Genomic DNA, 21,219 nt, shown 5'->3' on the forward strand with positions numbered 1-21,219 from the left:
TTTTATTATCTTAAAGGAGATTTAACATTGAGCTTAATTTTTTGTAAATCACAAAAATCTGGACATACTAATTGAACACATGAAATTCGCAAAGACACGTTTTGGTTACTGGGTCAATGAATTAAATGATAATATATATATATATATATATATATATATATATATATATATATATATATATATATATATATATATATATATATATATATATATATATATATATATATATATATATTCAATAAAACAATATCAAGGACGGCGCTAAAATGTAGAGCATTACCAGAAATAACACAAAGAAAAAGAAAACAATCAAATGTTGGCTGGATACACCAAAAACTTACACTGCTACTAACTTTGAGGCATAACCCAGACTGTAAACAAACATTATACTTGTCATTTTTTGAATAGATATTATGAGCAGTTTGGGTTTTATTTTCCCGACTTAAAGATATATTGTATTGGTTATAGTCATTGGAAATCAATCAAATATATTGCAGATATCTAATACATCCAGTTGACACTCAATAGTTCTCCTGCAATCAAAAGTGCCTTCAAATCTGGTTGGGCAAAATTTGGACTAGGCCTATATGATTCAAACAGATTAAAACTTAAAACAGGTACAGATCAAGCTTATGGTTAACCTCTATGTTTTAAATAAGCAAAACACAACACTTGTTTAACTTGCACAGGTTGGACCCAGGATTCCAGTGGCAATGATGATCAGCTGATTACGCTGCATCTCACACCCTGTGACCCATTGGAGAACAAGCAACCGGAAGAAGGTGAGCAGGCGAGCCCCGTGGAGGGGCAGGTGGATCAGGCGAGCCCCGTGGAGGGGCAGGTGGAGCAGGCGAGCCCCGTGGAGGGGCAGGTGGAGCAGGCGAGCCCCGTGGAGGGGCAGGTGGAGCAGGCGAGCCCCGTGGAGGGGCAGGTGGAGCAGGCGAGCCCCGTGGAGGGGCAGGTGGAGCAGGCGAGCCCCGTGGAGGGGCAGGTGGAGCAGACGAGCCCCGTGGAGGGGCAGGTGGAGCAGACGAGCCCTGTGGAGGGGCAGGTGGAGCAGACGAGCCCTGTGGAGGGGCAGGTGGAGCAGACGAGCCCTGTGGAGGGGCAGGTGGAGCAGACGAGCCCTGTGGAGGGGCAGGTGGAGCAGACGAGCCCAATGGAGGGGCAAGGTAATTAGAACAAATTTAAAGAGTTACAGTTTATATTTGTAAAGGCCTAAAGTGTTTGACCAATGGGTTACCTTGAATTTACTTGACTTCCAGTTTATTTCCCCCATAGAGCTTGATGCAGGTTAGGGCTCTTTTCAGCATCGACATTGCAATGTGTGCATGTGAAATAGTCACAATGCAGGATGCATGATGTCAAGTAGGGGAAATGAACTCAAACACACCATGCTATAACTTTTTTGCTGGTTGATAAATTAAAACTCACAAGGTTCTCATTTTCCATGGATAATCTGCTAGAAAAGTTGATCTGATATTACATAATTAGATGGTCTATCCGATTCTGTACTAGGGCTTTTGGAAGGAATTTTGTGAGTCTATTATAAATCTAAAAGTAAAAAAAAATGCTACTAATCGAATGCTGAAATTACTTGGCCAAAATTAAAGATTAAAGATATTAGGATAATTTGAATATTCAAAATAATTGGGAATGTCAGTGTCCCATGCACACTAAACTTGAAGGCAACATATCTCAATTTATCAGATTGCTATGAAATTTGATGAGCACATTTCATGCTCACAACCACACCACCATTTTCCCACCCCTTGCGTTCCTTGATCAAGTCAGCGAAGGATCAGCTCTTGTTGAAACAAATTAGGATTATCACAAACAGGATGGACATAAGCGAGAAAGTGAAACACGTGGAGTAAATGGAGCAACCTTAATTCAATCGCAATAAGACTACATGTACTTTACACCTATTAATACATGTACTGCCACACTTGTGCGACGTTGTGGTCTTTCAGTATTTTAAATAATAAGTTAAAGATTTATTTGGTATATGAGTAATTTTCTTTCTCCAAACCCATTGCTGTCTTCACAGGGTCAGCCAGGGGCACAGTTGCAAGTCGCAAAAAGAAAAAGTCAGGTATGTAAATAATGTTTGTTGGGTAATTATTGGTGGTTCTGATAACTGTTACCATAGCTCATTAGTCAAGCAGATTCTCTTAAAGGGTTAGTTCACCCAAAAATGAAAATTCTGTCAGTAATTACTCTCCCTCATGTTGTTCCAACATTCATGTTTACCTCGAAGCTAATACTCCCGCTAGCATACAATAGCCACATTAGCAGTTAGCTGCTGTTTGTTACACACAGTAGAGCAATAAAAACACAGTCTTAAGGCCCGTTCACACCAAGGATGATAACTATAAAGATAACGATAAAGATATAATTCTAAAAATCGTTCTCCATATTAAAGAATAACAGAGTTCACACCACAACTATAACGATAAAGATATGAGGAACGATATCATAGGGATCACTTTCAGAACGATTTTTTTCCAGCTGTCGAACGATAAAACACTGACAGCCAATCAGAATCCATTCTAATTTAAAGGTCTCGCGCATTTAAAATGGATCTGGATCATCCGGGCGCGCGCGTGCTTAGAATAAAAAGTCCGTTATCGGTCGCTGGTGTGGACACATATATAGTTATCTTTATCGTTATCTTTATAGTTATCGTGCTTGGTGTGAACGGGCCTTTACCGTTTCAATTGCAGGCAAGTCTCTGATTGTTGAAAATGGCCCCTTTTTCCCGAGCTTCGATGCCAACTTCGCCTGATATTGCCCCAAATTTGTGAAGGATTCCGGCGTAAAATGTTTAGTTAGCACAGACACCAAACGTTAAGCCAGTGGGAAGGGTTGTAGGAACCGCGTCATTAAAAATGAATTTAATCCACTGGTCCCTGATAGCTAGGTCCGTTCTTGGTAGAGAAAACACATTTACATGTTGATTCTGGCAGTCAACAACAGAGCAACTCACGTGTGCACTACGTTTCTGCATCTTTCGCGACTGAATTGAATATGAGGGGGTAAGGGGCAGGGCAGGCTTCCCGCGGCATAGGTCTGCGGTGTCCATATATGGTATATCCTGCCCCGTCATGACGTCAAGTCGGGGCTGAAATTAAAATCTCGTATTTGAGTGCGCGTGCACGCTTGCTGGTTGATGAATCCTGGGGTAAACAAACGCTTCACTTTTAAATATCGGCTTCCCGGCCAGTGTATAATCGTTAGGCAATCATAACATACATTGATTCTCGTGGAAAAGTGAAAATTACAGGTTATGACTCCTTTAAGATTGAGCAACTGGAGTCACTTGGACTATATTAACAATCTCTTTAATACATTTTCTGGGCCAGCAAGTTTCAATCCCTTAGTAGCCTATGGAAATGTGATCCAGCTCTCAGATTTAATCAAAAATATCTTAATTTGTGATCCGAAGATGAACGAAGGTCTTACGGGGTTGGAAGAACAACATGAGGGTGAGTAATTACTGACAGAATTTTCATATTTGGGTGAACTAACCCTTTAAGTAAATAAATGAATTACGCAAATAGAATTTAAAGGGGACCTATTATGCTAATTTCCAGTTCTATATTTTTGTTCTGATAGTCCACTAGAGTAGCTTTGCATTATCCTTAAAAAAAAATCCTTATTTATCTTGAACTGGTCCTTTATGCAGACCCTGTCTGAAACGAGTCGTTTTAGATGGAGTATTCTATAAGCCTACTATGATTACTATTCTAATGAGCCTCAGCCTGCATGTCATGTAAAATGTGGAGCCAAATATAAACAGCGTGTTTGCAGACACATTAACTGAAATAGAGGATGGTCTTTTTCCATATTTCAGGGGTCTCTACTCTCTAGACACACCAGGGAGTCAGGGACACATATTTATGTTGAAAAGACATTACAAAGTGCATTTTGTCTAATTAATGTAAATGTGTTTTTTTGTTTTTTGTTTTTTCTCACAGGGGGACCAAGGCATATGCCGGAAAGGAAAAGGTCACAAAAGAGTAAGTGCATTGCATGTAAATGCAATGATTGATACTTTGCTATACATTGCAACTTTTACCCCGGTTTATTTGCTATAGTTCCATTGCTTTTTTTTAACTACTTAAAACAGACAATTAGTCAAAATTTTATTTATTTATTTAATCATTTAGCAAAAGCTTTTATCCAAAGCGACTTAGCGACCCGCAACAGGGCAACAATATGTAAATGTCTTGACCAGTCCAGCTAGTCCAGCGTAGCACACATAACCATGATTATTCATAATAGATATAGAATAGTAATAATAATAATAATAATAATAATAGTAGTACATAATAGTAATAGTGAGATTAGTACAATTGACAACCTATAAAATCCAACAGGCTTAATTAGTCTAATTTGACCAAAATGCATTGTAGTAGTAGAAGCAGCAGCAGTGGAGTATTCTCAGTTGTGAGCTGTGGCTTAGCAGTAGTATGGTTATTCAAGCAAGCATACCACATTGGAAATTAGTGATTTGGTTCCATGGTACATGTTTTGATTAGTGATAAACATCACTTGTTGTCATCCTTGCAAGTCTGCTCCCTACTTAAAGGGATACTCCACTTTTTTTGGAAATAGGCTCATTTTACAACTCCCCCATAGTTGTACAGTCAAAATACAGTAATATGTAGCAGCGCCTGAAAATGGTCGACCCTAGTCTACCGAGCTGGGGACTATTTTCAGGCGCTGCGTCATATCATTACGTCTGCTGGACTCATGGTACGGCAGCAAAGTTTCTTGATTATTACGCAGGAATGAGAGTATAGTTCCTAGCCATATCAGCCTAGAAAATCACAAAGTGATTCATAGTTGTAAGTCTTCATAGTTGTGTTTATTTTGTTCCTAAACTAACTAATAAGTATTTGAAACGTGTTTTTGTTCACAGATTGCTCCTACCACACTCGCCTAGAGGCTTTCCCCATCAGGAGTGTAGTAAGAGAAAGAGTGAGAAAGGTTAGACAGTCATAAAGGAACTGCAGAGTGTAGGCAGTATGCAGAGTGCAATATAGGATTTAGAAACTTCCTTGTGAGTTGGCAAATACATATTACAGTATACATACCATAATTGTTAGGTAGATGCTTTTTATGTGTTTGGTCTTTTTTGAATTACAGTTTAGAAAGGAGTGTCTACTGAAAATAATGACCCATTGTATCAATGAAACTCAGTGCCTATAACCAGACATAATAGCCTTATGCTAAGAATGGAATTATTTATTTATTTTTCTTGATAGGGCAAAGCAGAAATGTTGGTTGACTGGGAGCCCTGTCCAGTATGGTAAGTATTTCTCTGTTCTTCTGCTTTATGAATTAGAGATAGGGGGGTTGGCTACAATACTTTTTCTATTAATCCGTTCTGTTTCAGATTAAACAAGCATTATAACAAGTGTAAAGCACACATCATTACAGAACTATAACAGTTTCATTTTCCATCTATGAAGGACCACCACCATTAATGCATGCATGAAGGTGGTGGTCCTTCATAGATGGAAAATTAAACTGTTATTCCCTAAAAATTCCCTTCTGTTTTTAGTGGTGAGCAGTGGGCCCAGTCCTGGCAGCCAAAGGATTCTCTCCGAAATAATGAAAATAAATAAAATGTATGTTTTGAACTCCATTTTGGTTTCAGCGTATTTATTCAATTGTTTCTGTTTTGCATTTGAAGTCGTATCTCATCTTTCTGTAGTAATGAAAAGGTGAAAATCTCCAAGAATGTGACCTGGAGTTTAATCTCGAGAGGGCTGTACTAGAAATGTACTTAATCCAACTGAATTTTCTTCTTCAGATGTTATTCAAAAGCATGTTTTCATATTTCATGATTATACATTGCACTTTTATTTTATTACAGTTGACGCGTAACTTGATTTCATGTTCTGTTGTCTGTGCTTTTCAAAGTTCACTTAACCTCACTGTGCACTGTTAAGAAATACAGCCTTATGGCTTGTTTGACATGAAGCTTAAATATGAAGTTCAACAAATAAGACTGACCTTCTTTATACTCACTCATTACTTTATATCTTTTACATTCTCTCTCACTCTCTTCTACTCCAAACTCATCAGCTGACTGGGCGTTTTACGTCTTAAACCAAATGTATTTTCTTCTCAACCCTCTTGAGCCAATCGTGTCATAGGTCCCTCCGCTGTGCTCATCAGGAGAAGAGCTCCACATTCATCCAGATCTCAGCATTGCTACTCACCCCTTCACCACCACCAGTGTCGGCTCCATGTAGGGGATATCCCTCTTCATATCATGCATTTCTCTACAGTACACCTTTAAAAGAACGATGTTTCGATGTGTTCCAATTGCCAAAGACTATATAGTTTCTACTTGTCATGCACCTTGTCAATAAATTTGTTTGATCACCCTTTAAGCCTCTTGTGAGTAATAAAGCAATACATAAGCATTTGGTGTATTTTCACTTATATTTTTGTGAAAGACCACAAATACACTATGATAACACTTGCAAAAGATGATAATTTTTGTTTTTACTTTTCCATACATCAAATTCAAAACAATATGATGATGTGGTTGAGACAAAAGAAACAACCTTCATTGAGTATATTTATATGTGGAATTTGTTTAACTTTACAAGTGGATTCTTTTTAAATGAAAATGTAGCCTATATATAATTTAATCAGGGCCTTCAAGTTTTATAAAAAAATTGGAGTGAGGTTACATTTGTTTGGGGAGGAGCCCCTCAAATATTTGAAACAGTGACCCCTCGGCCCCAAGTTTTTGCTTGCAGTTCAGTTTTATCTATTGTTCATAATTGACCAGCACAAACAAATTATAACAATTGGTAAATCTGATGAAAAAAACATGCATATTTAATCCAAATAAAATAAATGGTTTTATATATTTCAAAAGATAAAGCATAGAACTGTGCGGAGCCGCTTGTTGGCTGAAGTACCAGTTCCATCTGTCACACTTTGATCTCTCTCACACACGTGATCTCTCTCTCTCTCTCTCTCTCTCTCTCTCTCTCTCTCTCTCTCTCTCTCTCTCTCTCTCTCTCTCACACACACACACACACACTGATTTAATTATAAAGATACATGGATCACCATGATTTTAGCTTCTAGAATAGAACAGTTTTTGTCACTAGTTAAAAGACAAATATTGATTTATTGTGAAGGTCTTGATCTGGACAGTATATCGCACATTTTGTCTCCTAATGCTGACATATTTATACACAGCAGTTTATTACATTCATCAGGGCAGGGGGCAAAACAAACACGTGGAGGCCATAATTAAATAATAATAATAAAAAATTAAAGGTCGCTCTTTGAAGGACTAAACTCCCGCCGACAAACTCGAATTCATTTCTACTGTAGGCTACAGCCTATAGCCTACCAGCTAAAACCACAGATGTTAAATCCTGGCGATTTTGTTTCACCCTGATCATCTAAATGCAGCATAATGTATGTTTTGGCTGTATAATGTATGTTTCTTGATATATATAATAGTAAAGACACATTTTTATAACCCTGGTCGGGAAACCAGAAGAACTACAAGTATGGTGGCTGATTTGTACACTTTGTAAGAAGTTCTATGGCGCGTCTCTTGTGGGAATTGTAGTTTATAAATAGCGTACATTGGAGATGGCCCTGATGGTTGTCCTACAACTACAATATCAGTTAAATATACTTAATGACCTGAGATCCTAGCGATTTTTTTTTATTTTGATCATTACTATCACTATATACACAAACTGTAGTTTTTTTAGGAGCCATGTAGAATCTCAAAAACAAACACACTCTACAATACACACTGGTGAGATAGGCTACATGCAAACCAATACTACAAAAACTAATGCGGTAATACGCAAGCGATGTTGGTTGTGGTTCTCTCCTTCAAAAACGTTTTCACATGATGAACACAACAAAAATTCAAAAATTCAAAAATTCAAACACAACAAAAATTTTTTTTTTTTCATTCCTTAATACAAAACAATACACCAAATAACACCAATAAAGATGATTCTGCTCCAGCATCCCATCTTTGGTCCTAACCAGTCATTGGGGGTAAAATCCCCTGGGACGCATGAAATGAAATGTGCAGGCAGACTTCTTCCAATCCATCGTGTCCTACAAAATTAGAAGCACTGATAATGCATCCTTTTTATAAAATGGAAGCATATATCTGTATGTGAGGCAATTTGATGCATTTCTTTTCATTAAAGTAGTATAGTGCAACAGCCACCATACATGTACAGTATGTGTAGTCACAGCACAGAGTACAGCACTCAAAAGTTACAGTAGAGAGCAGTCTGACCCCTACTGTACCTTTTTTCCTCCCTGAAGTTTCTGATACAGTTTTTCTTGATTGTTTACACACATTTTCTGAAAGCATGCCTCATATTCTCAGAACTCTACACACAAATCAAAAAACACACACACAATGGGCAAAACCCCTCAATTCTCCTGCAAAATGAAACTTTACATTCAAAACAATGTTATTTCTTCTCAAAATGGTATTTTGTTTTCAAATGACACACACAAACCATCATATGAATAGACATTTATAAGAACCAGTTGAACACTGATGTGTTCAGTGTAAAACACTATGATGAATGGAAAACACTTCTTCTCCATCCATCATAATGACTTAGGTATTTTCTTGTTCAGTGTTACACTTACTACAGACAGTACATACATAAATGTTGTAAAATATCTGAGAATATTGTTTTTATACTCAGAACACACAAATACACGGTAACAAATACATTTTATTGTTCCCACAAAAACAATGTACACAGTGTACATCCCAACCAATTAAAAAGTTGTACATAGAGTTGTCTACATACAAAACAACAGAAGAATTGCCTGTGTACATTTACAGTAAAAAATGTTGGCATCCATTGCCCCATTGAAGAGCTGACCTGTTGCTCTTTTATGCTAAAGCTCTGATTGTTAATTGTAAAACTGTGTGACGGGTGTTTGCCCATATGAAGAGTCAGTGTGCATATTTGAATGGCAGTGTGTTCCTTGTGAAAACAAGAGATTTTCTGCATGAAAATTGTGCCATAAGCAGAGAATTGTGTGTAGTGTTTTGAAAATGGTTTTAGAACTGCAATTTGAGTGTAAAGCAGGAATTGTCCTTGTAGTTTCGCAGAATTGGTTCAGGGGGTTCGTGAATGCGTTACATGTTGTGCTCATTGTGTCTCAAGTACCAGTATTTGTGTGTAAACAATTGAGAAAAACTGTAATGGAAGCGACGGTGAAGTGACTCTCAAGTTTGGCTGTACTCGTCGCCCAGCCTCCTTAGTCATAGCCTACCATGGACAAGAACATGGTCAACTAAAAAGGCACAAATCTCATCTGAGACTGCTTGTCTTTTTGCCCTCCCCCTTCTCCTCCCCCTCTCATCTTATCCCTTTCATCGATATATTGAAGGTTCTCGATTGCTGTGTGACCAGTTTTGACTCTTTGTGTTTCCTCCTGGGTGATTGTGTGCTAATTGAGCTGAAGCTGTGCTGAATGCTAGTGCTTTCTAAATTACAACATTGTGTACGGCAATGATAAATGAAGGGATATGTGTGTAAAGTTTTGCAGTGAAAGTTCAAGAAATCTTACTCATGTGTCAAAACTGGGGAATAGTGTTTATAGTTTGGGGAAAAGGGTGTGCTTTTTGATGAATGGTGTTATGGTTTTGAAATTTTAGGGTTAGGGTTAGTGTTTCAGCAATCGAGTAAAACTGTAACATGCCTTAACACACCTTAGATACACATTACTTATTATACTAGATCGATCTTGTTTAATTACAAGCCAGGTTGGTTTGAAAATAAGTAAAAAGACATGCATTAAAGTAATGAATTAATAATGCAGTGTGATGTTAAATTAAAAAAAATTCCACATATAAATACGTGATGTTTTTTTTCTCCAGCTATTGACTTTTATCAACCATAAAAATATAAAATCTTATTTTTCAATAATAATGGATGAAAAAGAAAAAAACATAAAATGCTCATCTTTGGAAATACTTTATTTCTTGTCTTTTACAACAATACTACTGAAAATACACCAAATGCATATTTGTCAAACAAGCCATAAGGCTGTATTTAAAAAACACTGGACTGTGAGGTTAAGTTCACTTGAAAAGCTCCAGCAGAAAAGAGAATCAAGTCATCTGTAATAATATACAATAAAGAATAATCATAACAAAAAAACAGTGTATTTTTCTGTTACATACTATAATGCATCTGTGCAGTAATATAAAATTACACAACAGTTATATCCTACAGTATAATACACTCAATCAAATAGCGATCCATAGGCAGCCTCTGAAAAAAAAAATGACATAGACAGACACAGACACTGCTGCTGCACCGCAGAATAAGTAAATGTGGAGAAATGCAAGTAATCAAGAATGAGTTTTTACATCATGGCCTAAATGTGATGATAAAGGAATGGTCATGAGGTCACCAAAGTCATCATGTGCTTACAAGATTTCATGGCAATCTGCACAATTAGACAATATCAAATACAATGTCAAATTTTACATTCTGGTCTAATGGTTGTGCTACAGGGAATGTCATGAGGTCAACAAAAATGACATGATTCATTGCTCAGCAAAATACAAAAATTGGTTCATAACATTTGTTGTATGCAAGTCAAAAGTTTGGCCTGATGTTGGTGCAAAAGGAAAGGTCACAGGGTCACCACAATCAAGGGGAGTCTCTCTTAAAAGAGTATGAATACACTACCCAAATATCATGTGAGCCCAGTAATTACATCTGGTAATATCATACATGCTAAGTTGACATTTTTGGCTAAGATTGGTGCACCTATACTGGTAGGTTTGTGCATCTTCATTGAACTGTGCAATGTGCTTACTAAATTTAGGACATACTAGCTTTGGGACATACTACTTTGTCATCTTAATGGACAGATCTGTCGCGTGCATCATGTCACCGTTAACTGCCCTGTCAATCATCTTGTTAAAATTCTCCATTCAATCTAATTTTATTTTCTACCGTTTCGGAGAGAAATGTAGTTGCACGTTGATCTGCCAGTCGTGGGTCTTTCATGCGGAGACTCTCCTCATGTGTTTGCAATTTGAATATAATGATGTAAAAGTTAATGGCTAAAACGTATCTTTACAAAAGTCCACAATGCATCTGCAGATGCAATATAATGTAGACAACACTGAATAAATACATTTTCGTCAGGTTAGATACTGATAATTAATCACTCTAACCCCTTTATCTAAACCTCTCTACATAACCGCTGGATTCACGCGTCCTCCATGTCTGTAGTTTTTTAACACTTTTCACTCGTGTTTGTAGTTCTAACCGAATCCTCGTCCAACGCGCGATGGGTTGTGGGCAATATTAGCCGTTATAGTGTGCATCGATCTGCACTTCGGATTCTGACCGGAAATAGTAGACCATCCGGGTATATTTGGAACACTCATTTCAACGATTTGGGACGTACTAATTCTATTTTCGAATGCTATTTAGGATGGATAGTATGCGAATTGGGACGCACCTACAGTTTGAATTTTCAACAAGATATAATGCACACAGATTTTGATGAGGTAAATCAGCATACTAATAATACACAGATATAGGGCAAGTCCATTTCCTTCAACACAGTCCTTCGTTCAGCTTCCATCTGGGGAAATACAGAAAACAATAATAAGAGGCTGAATTTCAGCTGTTTTAGCATAAATAAAATACACAAATAAATTACTAAGAATAACAGTATTAGGGGGTTATTCCAAAAACTAACAAACATACATATTAATAAATAAATAAATGACCTAAATTGTGTTTTCCTCTTCATCCTCACTGGTGTCTGGACTACTGAGGCCACTTTGATCTTCCTCTTCAACATGTAGAAGGACAGAGGCCTCAGGACCTAAGGCAGTCTTATACTGTTGGAGGACCACTTGGAACCTTTCTGACACCTCTGACAGTCTTCTTCTTAAGAGACAGCAAAGTCCCTCATTTCCCTTGTCTACGTCTCAAAATACAAAAGAGATTACATTAAAGACAAACTATGTTAAGATTATTCAATAAGGCCAAAGAACTAACCTATTAAAATCTACATAGCAGGATGGTTGCCATTTTTATGTGTATCGCTGACATGGGACCAGGCTAGCTTCTGTATAAAACGACTTGAGGCAACATGACGGCTCACTGAGATGACTTTATGGAGGGAGGCCCAAAGCAGCATATAAGCGTTTTGTGCCCATGTCTGATAGCTGTTTTAAGTTAACAGTTTTCTTCTTCACTACAGTTATGCTGAAGTAACACATTGTGTTAGTTCCTGACCATCAAGGTTTTCTATGTTGACTGGAGGAAATAATAATAAGATTAATCTTGATGTTATGCTAACCCCATGTAACATATCAGGACACAAATTACAATGGTCAAAATTCTTTTGTTCATTTACGCTTTCAAGTAACAGCCATAATACAACATATCTGCACATCTTTCAAGCATCAATCTTTACAACCTTACTGACTTGTTACCATAGCTACAGTAACAATTGTAATCCCCATTTTATGTATATCCCAAAGGACCACGGCAAAGAGAGCCATAACCGTTCTACTCCATCCAAGTTCTGTGACTGATGTGTTTTTTTGTATGTTTTTTTTAAACACATTAGATGGACAGGGTTTTAATTAAACTTACCCTCCTCAGCCAACTTGTTCTTGAGAACCATTGCCAGGCTCTGCAACCACGTGCAGTGTTGTGCCATCTCCAACACCAAAACGCTTGTTTCCTCATGCAGTCGCCTTGTTAACATCACTTGGTCGTGCACTCGTTTCTTGATCGAAATATTTGCTAAGAATCAATAACAGTTACATGTATCCATGAGACAATCTTGCATAATCACTGCAAACATTGACTTTTTTTTAATCAAATCGATACATAAGAAAACTGAAAATACACCATTAAACTAAATTAATATTACAACACTCAATATGTAACATGCATGCCTTAGTTCAGTATACTCTATAAAGCAGAACTGTAAATAAATTCCTGTGAAGCATCTACAAACAGACATACCACTGCCATGAACCTCCCACGGCCATATTTGAGACACAGTACTCTCTCCAGTTAGGGAATGCTCCACCACAGCTACGTCAATGTTTGTTGCCGATTCTAGTACAAGATCATTGTATTTCTGTATCTCCTGAAGAAGGAGTTTTTTGTCTTCTGCCAGCTTCCTTCGAAGGCGATGGCGAAACTTGCTGCTGTCTAGAAAGACATGAAGTACAGAGGCAGAGGTTTTTGACAGAACTCTTCAACAATAAAAAAATTATAGCACCAAAAAATTGAAAAGCAAAGCTGCAGTTATTGAAAACATAATGAAATACAGTATGTGAAAATTATAATGTAGACTGACATGGGAAACAAATTGTCCAAGGTGTAACATTTAGGGGGGAATCTATTTGCATGATTTTCATGATTGCCTGAAAATAATAATTGTGCATTAATTAATTTAGAATTGGCAGTTTTTTATCTAAATACGTTCCCCTTCCACGGAGGCCTCTATGTTGCACCTCCATGTTCCTACAGTAGCCCACAACGGACAAACAAACACTAGATAGTACCTCTCACATTTTCTCGTCGGCTACCGTAGCTTGGAAAGATAGAGGTGAGGGAAGCTGGTTGCAATCGTCAAACCTCACTGATAGATGCCACTAATTCCTACCACTAAATCCTACAGACTGGTCATTTAAAGAACAGAATTCAACGATTGAGCTGAACTGTGCTACTACACTTATTTGCTAATTCCATGTTGGTGGAGTAGGATGCATACAGTAGCCTGAACTTATCAACCTATTATATTATATTATATAGTTATACCATTCTGACGGTAGAGGGTTCGCTTCCGGTGCCTCACACTAAGGTAGAGCCCCTCAATTGACTGCTGAAGTCCTCTGTGTGTGGTGCCTTGACTGGCACGAGATGTATCAGGTGTCTCTGTAGAAGATATAACGAAAGCAAATTCACTGTTAAAACAACACAGAACCGTTTCTCTGCTTGAATTTCATGTAAAACCTTTTAATCAAACTTATTTAAACTTTGTATGTGCACTTCCTGCAGGAAACTGGAATATACTAATAAACCTGACATCATAAATGTGGCATCACATTAGATGATGATCAACCTACTATTTTTTGCTGCTCTTTAATATCAAACATAAAATTTAGATTGTAGAAAGGGATGTTTGTTGTTTCTTTTATCTGGTCATGCTTACCACCAGCTGCCCATTCCTTTACATCAGATAGCCACTGTGACACCACTTCATCTGTGCAATCTAGCTCTGTTTTTAGGTCAGCTAGCCTTGCAGTCTCATCATGGAGTCTCTGACAAGTCTGATGAACAGTGTTATACAATAATAAGGATTAAAACTTGATTAACAACAGGCCAAGTAAACACAACAAAAGGACACACAAAACAATTAATATGAGACTTACCTTCACATATCTTGTGGAAAGTGCCTGATGTAAAGAGATATTTTTTTTCTCGTTCCACCCCATTGCATGCAACGTAAGCATGTCCACCCGTGCTGTTGAAAGCAAATAATGAGGTTATGATGATCAATCTAAAAATTTTTTACAAGAATATTGCAAACTCCGGTCACCTGCTTTGGACATATATTTGGTCGTCAGGGCACAACGTGAGAGGTAGCTGTTCACTTGCTCCACCTCCTCACCAGCGGTAGTCCCTGCTCCTTCCTGGTTCCTGCCACTCCAATTAATCTGTTAGTAAAGGGTGGAAGAAATTCAATTTAATTTTATTTATATAGCCCAATATCACAAACCACAATTTGCATCAAAGGGCATTACATTCCATGCAAGAAATGGTTATGCAAAAACACAAGATAACATAGTGTAGCTTAACTTATATTTAATATTATTAATGTGCTTGTAAATATTACAAATGTACATAAGATGCCAAAATATTATACACACCTCACACTTAGTAGCATGGGCTCGAGCATGCATTACACTGAGAAAGGGTTTCATAGTGGTCAGTTCCTGAAGAGCAGGAAGGACACTAGCAACTTTCTCCAGGTATGGCCAGTATTTGCATGCCACGTCCATTGCGAAGAATTGTGCCTTGGCTGGCATGAGCTCCTTCTGAAGGTACAGAGGGTAGGCAAATATCTCCCCCCTGTACATATTAAGGGCTTTCAAAAGGAACCCATGGCGACACACAGCAACCTCCATCCCCTCTTCATCCAATTTTGAAGCCCTCCTTGAAGTTTCCCTCGCTGCTGTCCACTGGGAGTCCCCACATGTGCCTCTTCCCTGTGTCTATGAAACACAAAACAAACACGACAAATCAAATAAAAGCAATGGTGTCATTCAATATATGGCATTTTGATTTTGTAATTGATATGCAGGAGTAATTGAAGTGGGGGTTACGTTTATTATTGTAACAACTATTTTGTCAACTTGCATTTTTCACTGCTTTCTGTATGGTGTCGACAAATCTAGACACCGCGCTGTCTTCAGCCACAAAGAGCCCCTCAAAAAAGCCAGGATCATCAGAGCTGAGGAAGAAAGAAAAATAGAAAATCCATTCATGAAATATATGAAGTAAGAAAATAAATCAATAAAAAGACTGGAAGAAAGATCACCTTCCGTTTCGGCGAAAGCGATATAGCTTTCTGTTTCCATCTGCTGAAACAGCCAACATTTCTGGTGTGCAGGCTGGGCAGGTGAAAGGAGCACTACAGCAGAGCTGGTCTTCCTCAAATGATGCATACGAAAGCTCTAAGAAGCTACGCTGCAGTGCATCGCCGTTGATAGATCCAGACTGGAAAATATATAGAATGAAATAGTATTTTGATATTGTCTGCTTATGGAATTTTTTTTATAAAATGGTAATAACATTTACACTTACTCTTCCTCCACACTTAGTGCGATGTTCCAGCAGCTTTGCGAAGGCTTGTCTGGAGAATCCCGGAGAGATGATCTTGAGTTCCTGAAAGGAGCTCAAGAGGTCCAGTGTATAAAGTGTGGAATTGGTGACGGAGGCTGGCCAATATCCACTTCTTAGGAGGTCTTTAAAGTCAGGGGTCCACTGCTGCTGGCATGTTTGACATTCATACAATGGCTGATGCAAGTCAAAACGCCCTTGGAACAAAAAAAAATAATTAAAAATATAATACACATTTACCACATACTTAATTTTACAACACTTAGTTCATTATGCACATTGTGAATGGTTAAGAGACATTGCGCAAGTTCCTATAATCCCACATTTATATTTTCAAATTCACTAAATTCCACACTGCTGTGTTGATTGGACATCATGCTGGAAAGATGCTAGGACAAAAAAAAAAAAAAAAACATCTGTCTTTGTTTCAGTTAATAACATTACCATGTGCTATTCCATATTTCTGTCACTTCTGCAATTGTAAGCACAATGCCACAGCACAATAGTGTGAAAAACATCACATCTACAATATATATATATATATATATTTTTATTTTATTTTTTTTACCATTGATGGTAATTAAAATCACTGGTTTGCCTGGTAACACAGTGAAGTTTGTGCCTCCACAGGAGCAGTCTGGCACCTTCACAGTTGGCAAAATGCAAGCTGGCAAAAAGAAGGAAAACCAATCATTTAGATTATCTGTAACTGTCTGCAGACACACATTGAACAGCAAAATTAAAGCTTTCGTGAGAACGTACCTTGCTCATGGGTGCAATATCCATCCTCCCCTTTAATGATGCATGTGGTCGGAGGAATGGCTTCAAAAAAACCACGAATCATGCATTCCCTGTTGTGGAGTGGATGTTTTTTGTGATGCAATACATCACAGTCCCCACAGAACCACTCCTCAGGAAGACACTCCCTGCACCTAAGGAGAAAATTATATATATAAAATTAATATTATAATATAATACATTATTATATGTTATATGAATAACTCATATAAAGTACTGTACACTCTATTTAAGCTATTTACCTTTTACTAGGTTTGATTTTATTGTATAGGATTGCATAGTGCCTCAGTGTTTAGCACTGTCACCTCACAGCAAGAAGGTCCTAGATGTACTTTTCTCATTAATGTGTTTTTCATCTGGGTATCTAAGTCTTCTCCCATCCCAAAAGACATGCATCTTAGCCTATAAAGCAGGGCACTCTGCAAACCTACCCTGGGTAATTGAAGTTTGATATTAATGAAAACCAACCTAATAACAGCAGGCTCGTTGCAAAGGCAACACAGGGGATGACCAACAGCCTCTATTGAAATAAGGCATTTTAGGTGGTATGGTCTTGCTTCTTTCCAGCGCTCAGAGGCTTTCTGCTGCCGAAAAGACCATGATGATGCAGAGCTACTTTGAGGCTGAGCAGCAGAAGGACATGACGCCAAAATATCAGAGAGCCTCTCCATATTTTTTTCTGTAAAGAAAATCCAAAAATAAAGCGGTAAGGGATAATTTAGATAAGGAACAATTAAAAGTCAACTGATCAGTATTAGAATGAACACTTTTTTTATACTGTGCAAGCTTAAATTAATCACTGTGAATTACCAAATTCCCCTTGAGGATTTAGTTTTGTTGAGATTGCAGTAAGTGGAACCTCCACACTGGATGACAGGGAGCCCTCAACCGTGGGGTATGTGGCTGTAAAACAGCACATAGAAGAATAAGAACAAGTTAGGCTATCACACTCTATTCTTGTTCTTCTTTTCAAACTATATACTAAACAATTTATGAAATCAGACATATTTTTGTTAAGTACTTGGTAGTGTCTTCTACAATAGTGTCACTAATGTTTTTTTAGTTATTTGAATATCTTAAACTCTCAATAAACAATTACAGTGTTCTAATTTGAGTTGGTCCAACATTATCATTGTAAATTCCTCCTACAAATGTCAAATAATTCAGATATAACCTGTAGCGGAGGCATGGCGTCGCCCTCCTCGCCTCCCCCTCGGCTTACCACGTCCTACAGAGTCCCTTTTAGAGGTGTGTGGAGGGTCTCGTACACGTTTCCTCTCATCAGCTGCTCTCTGTGTATTGGAGTGAATATTTCTTGTAAGACTGATGTTGATAAAAGTACGGTAACCAAAAGGCAGGTAACTTGTGAAAGGAAAACACAACATAGTGTGTTAGTAAGGTGTTGAACAGCTTAAATGAGCCTTGGAATAGATTCTCCAAGTCTCTGTAACTCAGAGGGATGGAACTGCATATACTACTATTATTATTATTATATTCCCTTATTAACACGTCACAGAACATGGCAGGATGCATCATGCAATATACCTGTATAAAATCTTCTGCACTCATCATTCTTACATATTCCTCATCACGTTTTACTTTAATTTATGTTTGTTTTTATAAAATGATTGAGGTGTACAAAAACTCTAACCTTGGCTTCAGCTAGAATGTGTTCATGTTTCAGCTCCAGAGCCATGCGTCTCCCCTCTTGGTAGTGGGGATCCTTTGAATCAAGTTTATGCTTGGTGGCCATTGCAATGCAGTCAGATACAGACAGACAGTCAGATACAGACAGACAGTCAGATACAGACAGACAGACAGACAGTCAGATACAAACAGACAGACTGACAAAGATGGGTAAGACAGACAAGTAGTGCTAGACAAAGACAGACAGGGAGGAAAGAAAGAGCAATAGATAAAGACTGTGAGATAGATAAAGATTGAGGATGAAAGAGAGGATGTAAGATATAGAAAATAATGAAGAGATAGAGGTTGGCTCTTAAAAGTGCCTTTGGGTTTTGAAAATCAGGTTCGGATAGGTTCGACAGGTGATATGTTTGACAGGATCTGCATGGAGAACAACAGAAAATGTTAATTATGTAGTGTTGTTGATATAAGATTTAAAAAGTGTACCCTAATAGTGAGTGATTCCCATTTTCTTGTAAATGCTTAGGATAAATAAATACAGATTCACGTTGTTTCTATTTCCTGTGCTACTGTTAAAAGTCGCGTAAGTTAACATTTTTTTTTAAAGGCGCGTAACATGTGCCTGGGGTTCGCCATAAAGGCAGCGTTATGTGCAGTATAACGTTAGACCAAGTGATAATATTGTTATTACTAACACATTACAGTGACGTTGAGTGTGAACCACGATGATCGAGAGAAAATCACATCATCTAAATGTCCCCAATTACTATTCCCCCAATAAATTCTCAATAAGCAGTTACACGTCCAAAATATATGTGGACTACATCATGTGGACATGATATATATATCACAACATGTTTTTTTTATGTGGAAATAGGCTAACGTTACTCATAATTTTATTTTGTATATATACATCTACAGCTATATATCTAGGCTTAGAACATGTTTTTTTTTTTTTTAACTCGTAATTTTCTTCATTTTGGACGTGTAAATAATGCTTATGAATTCATCTTGCTTATTAGACTGTTGTAAGCGACTTACCGTGGTGGAATCGCGCTGGGCAATGGTTTCTGCGATGGTCGCACACAGTGACGTGTTGCACAAAATTGCGCCAAAATATCAATCATAATTAAAAGTACAGTCTTAATATTTTATATCCGTGCTCAATTTTAAAGGGGTCAGCATAAATGTCCAAGTGAAGGAAAAACGAGTATGTAGCCATTACATTTAAACACATATCACTTCCCAGAATACATCCATCTCTTTGCGAAAGGATATGTCCATATAAAGTAATATAAACATTTCTGCAGTAGGCTATATAATTAATTTATTACAACTGCATAAACAGTATTGAGATGAAAGTTCTATAAAAGTAGGCTATTCTTTTTTTCTTTTTTCTTTTTTGGGGCGCAGAAAAAAAAGAAAAGTAGGCTCACTATAAGCCATTGCAATTTGAAATAACATCGACAATTATAAAATATCCCACAATAAATTAAGGCATGTTTTAAGCCTACAGCAAATATGCAGTCCTGCAATTATGTCGTTTTAATGTAGTCCACAATAATATAAAAAAGAGGAAAAATCGTGATATTACCGATTTAGAAAAGGGTTTCAGCTAGCTACCCTCAACGTCGGCTTATGGACGTGAGGGGGAAATTACCACAATATGTGATCGAAAATTATAAAATATCCCACCTAAATGAAGGAATGTTTTAAGCAAATAGAAAATATACCGTCTTGTAATTATGTAATTTTAATGTAGCCCAAAATTATATAAAAAGAGAGGAAAAAGAGTTAGGTTTAGGAAAATAATAAAAGTTCAAAATTCAAAGATGAGTGATTTGCACTCAAATCTATCGGACGACCCTCTCCGTTGTCAAGTGACGAATAGGGGGTACCCTCAACGTCGGCTTTGGACGTGAGGGGGAAATGACCAAACGGCATAGCCTATGCTGAGCCTATGTGACGAATAGGGGTGAGACCATGTTGCAAAGAAAGACGTGGTGCAGGCACGAAAAATACGTCCCTTTGAAATACATTAGATTGAAAGTCGTGCTGAGTGACACGAAAAAAAGAAGGAAATTCGTGCCTAGGGACACGAATCAATAGATTCATGTTGAGTAGCCTATACCGAATATAAAGTAATAAAAACGAGAATTAAAATCACCTGATTAAATGTTGTGTAATGTAGCCCTTAAAGTCTGCAAAATTAATAACAATTGAGAAAAAACTATAGCCTACTGTGCTCTCGAAAGAAAAACGTGGTGCAAGCACGAAAAATATGTCCCATTGAAATACATTAGATTGAAAGTCGTGCTGAGTGACACGAAAAAAGGAAGGAAATTCGTGCCTATGGACACGAATCAATTTGTGCTGAGTAGCGTACCGAATACAATACAACGAGGATTAAAATCTCCTGATTAAATGTTGAGTAATGTAGCCCTTAAAGTTTGCAAAAGGAATAGCCAAACATTTGAGAAAAAAACAATAGTGTGCTCTCGAAAGAAAGACGTGGTGCATACGCCCCATTGAAATACATTAGATTGAAAGTCGTGCTGAGTGACACGAAAAAAAGAAGGAAATTCGTGCCCATAGACACGAATCAATTTGTTTTTGAGTAACCTACCGAATACAATACAGAGATGATTAAAACCACCTGATTAAATGTTGTGTAATGTAGCCCTTAAAGTCTGCAAAATAATAACAATTGAGAAAAAACAATACTGTGCTCTCGAAAGAAAAACGTGGTGCAAGCACGAAAAATACGTCCAATTGAAATACATTAGATTGAAAGTCGTGCTGAGTGACACGAAAAAAGGAAGGAAAT

General features: G+C 37.5%; 2 protein-coding genes across 3 annotated transcripts in view; one reads left to right on the forward strand and one right to left on the reverse strand.

The window, feature by feature from the left end:
* The window catches only part of LOC308700478 (uncharacterized protein), a gene marked incomplete at its 5' end in the record, with an annotated part of 11,856 nt that extends 6,201 nt beyond the window's left edge, over positions 1 to 5,655 (forward strand). Inside the window, 6 exons of the mRNA XM_081382111.1 lie at positions 690 to 790; positions 902 to 1,172; positions 2,051 to 2,095; positions 3,981 to 4,022; positions 5,274 to 5,317; positions 5,573 to 5,655. Of these exons, the coding sequence (XP_081238237.1) occupies positions 690 to 790; positions 902 to 1,172; positions 2,051 to 2,095; positions 3,981 to 4,022; positions 5,274 to 5,296 (482 nt within the window). The 3' untranslated portion in view covers positions 5,297 to 5,317; positions 5,573 to 5,655. The remainder of the gene's footprint in view (positions 1 to 689; positions 791 to 901; positions 1,173 to 2,050; positions 2,096 to 3,980; positions 4,023 to 5,273; positions 5,318 to 5,572) is intronic.
* A 4,351-nt stretch (positions 5,656 to 10,006) lies between these two features.
* Positions 10,007 to 20,903, reverse strand: LOC308700419 (uncharacterized protein). Of its 2 annotated transcripts, none has more exons than XM_081382053.1 (18): positions 18,397 to 20,903; positions 17,920 to 18,037; positions 17,556 to 17,648; positions 17,214 to 17,424; positions 16,710 to 16,879; positions 16,516 to 16,614; positions 15,912 to 16,144; positions 15,646 to 15,824; positions 15,465 to 15,558; positions 14,975 to 15,319; positions 14,644 to 14,761; positions 14,477 to 14,568; positions 14,257 to 14,374; positions 13,863 to 13,979; positions 13,059 to 13,250; positions 12,681 to 12,833; positions 11,804 to 12,000; positions 10,007 to 11,655 (listed from the first exon to the last, which is right to left on the reverse strand). In XM_081382053.1, exons 1-17 carry the CDS (start codon positions 18,496 to 18,498, stop codon positions 11,804 to 11,806), a joined length of 2,631 nt encoding a protein of 876 aa, XP_081238179.1. In that variant the 5' UTR covers positions 18,499 to 20,903; the 3' UTR covers positions 10,007 to 11,655. The 2 variants fall into 2 exon arrangements, with proteins under 2 accessions (XP_081238179.1, XP_081238178.1); XM_081382052.1 differs by having other exon boundaries at positions 11,804 to 12,006.
* Between the last annotated feature and the right edge of the window lie 316 nt (positions 20,904 to 21,219).

The sequence above is a fragment of the Scardinius erythrophthalmus genome (genome assembly GCF_964197995.2).
Source record: "Scardinius erythrophthalmus genome assembly, chromosome: 13".
Lineage (NCBI taxonomy): Eukaryota > Metazoa > Chordata > Actinopteri > Cypriniformes > Leuciscidae > Scardinius > Scardinius erythrophthalmus.

Excerpts from the sequence above, each read along its gene's own strand:
- LOC308700419 (XM_081382052.1), bottom strand. The coding sequence starts at position 18,498 with ATGGCCACCAAGCATAAACTTGATTCAAAGGATCCCCACTACCAAGAG. Across the intron at positions 17,649-17,919 it reads ACGCCATGCCTCCGCTACAG|CCACATACCCCACGGTTGAG; the intron begins GTTATATCTGAA and ends GCTGTTTTACAG. Across the intron at positions 15,320-15,464 it reads TACAGAAAGCAGTGAAAAAT|ACACAGGGAAGAGGCACATG; the intron begins GCAAGTTGACAA and ends TGTGTTTCATAG.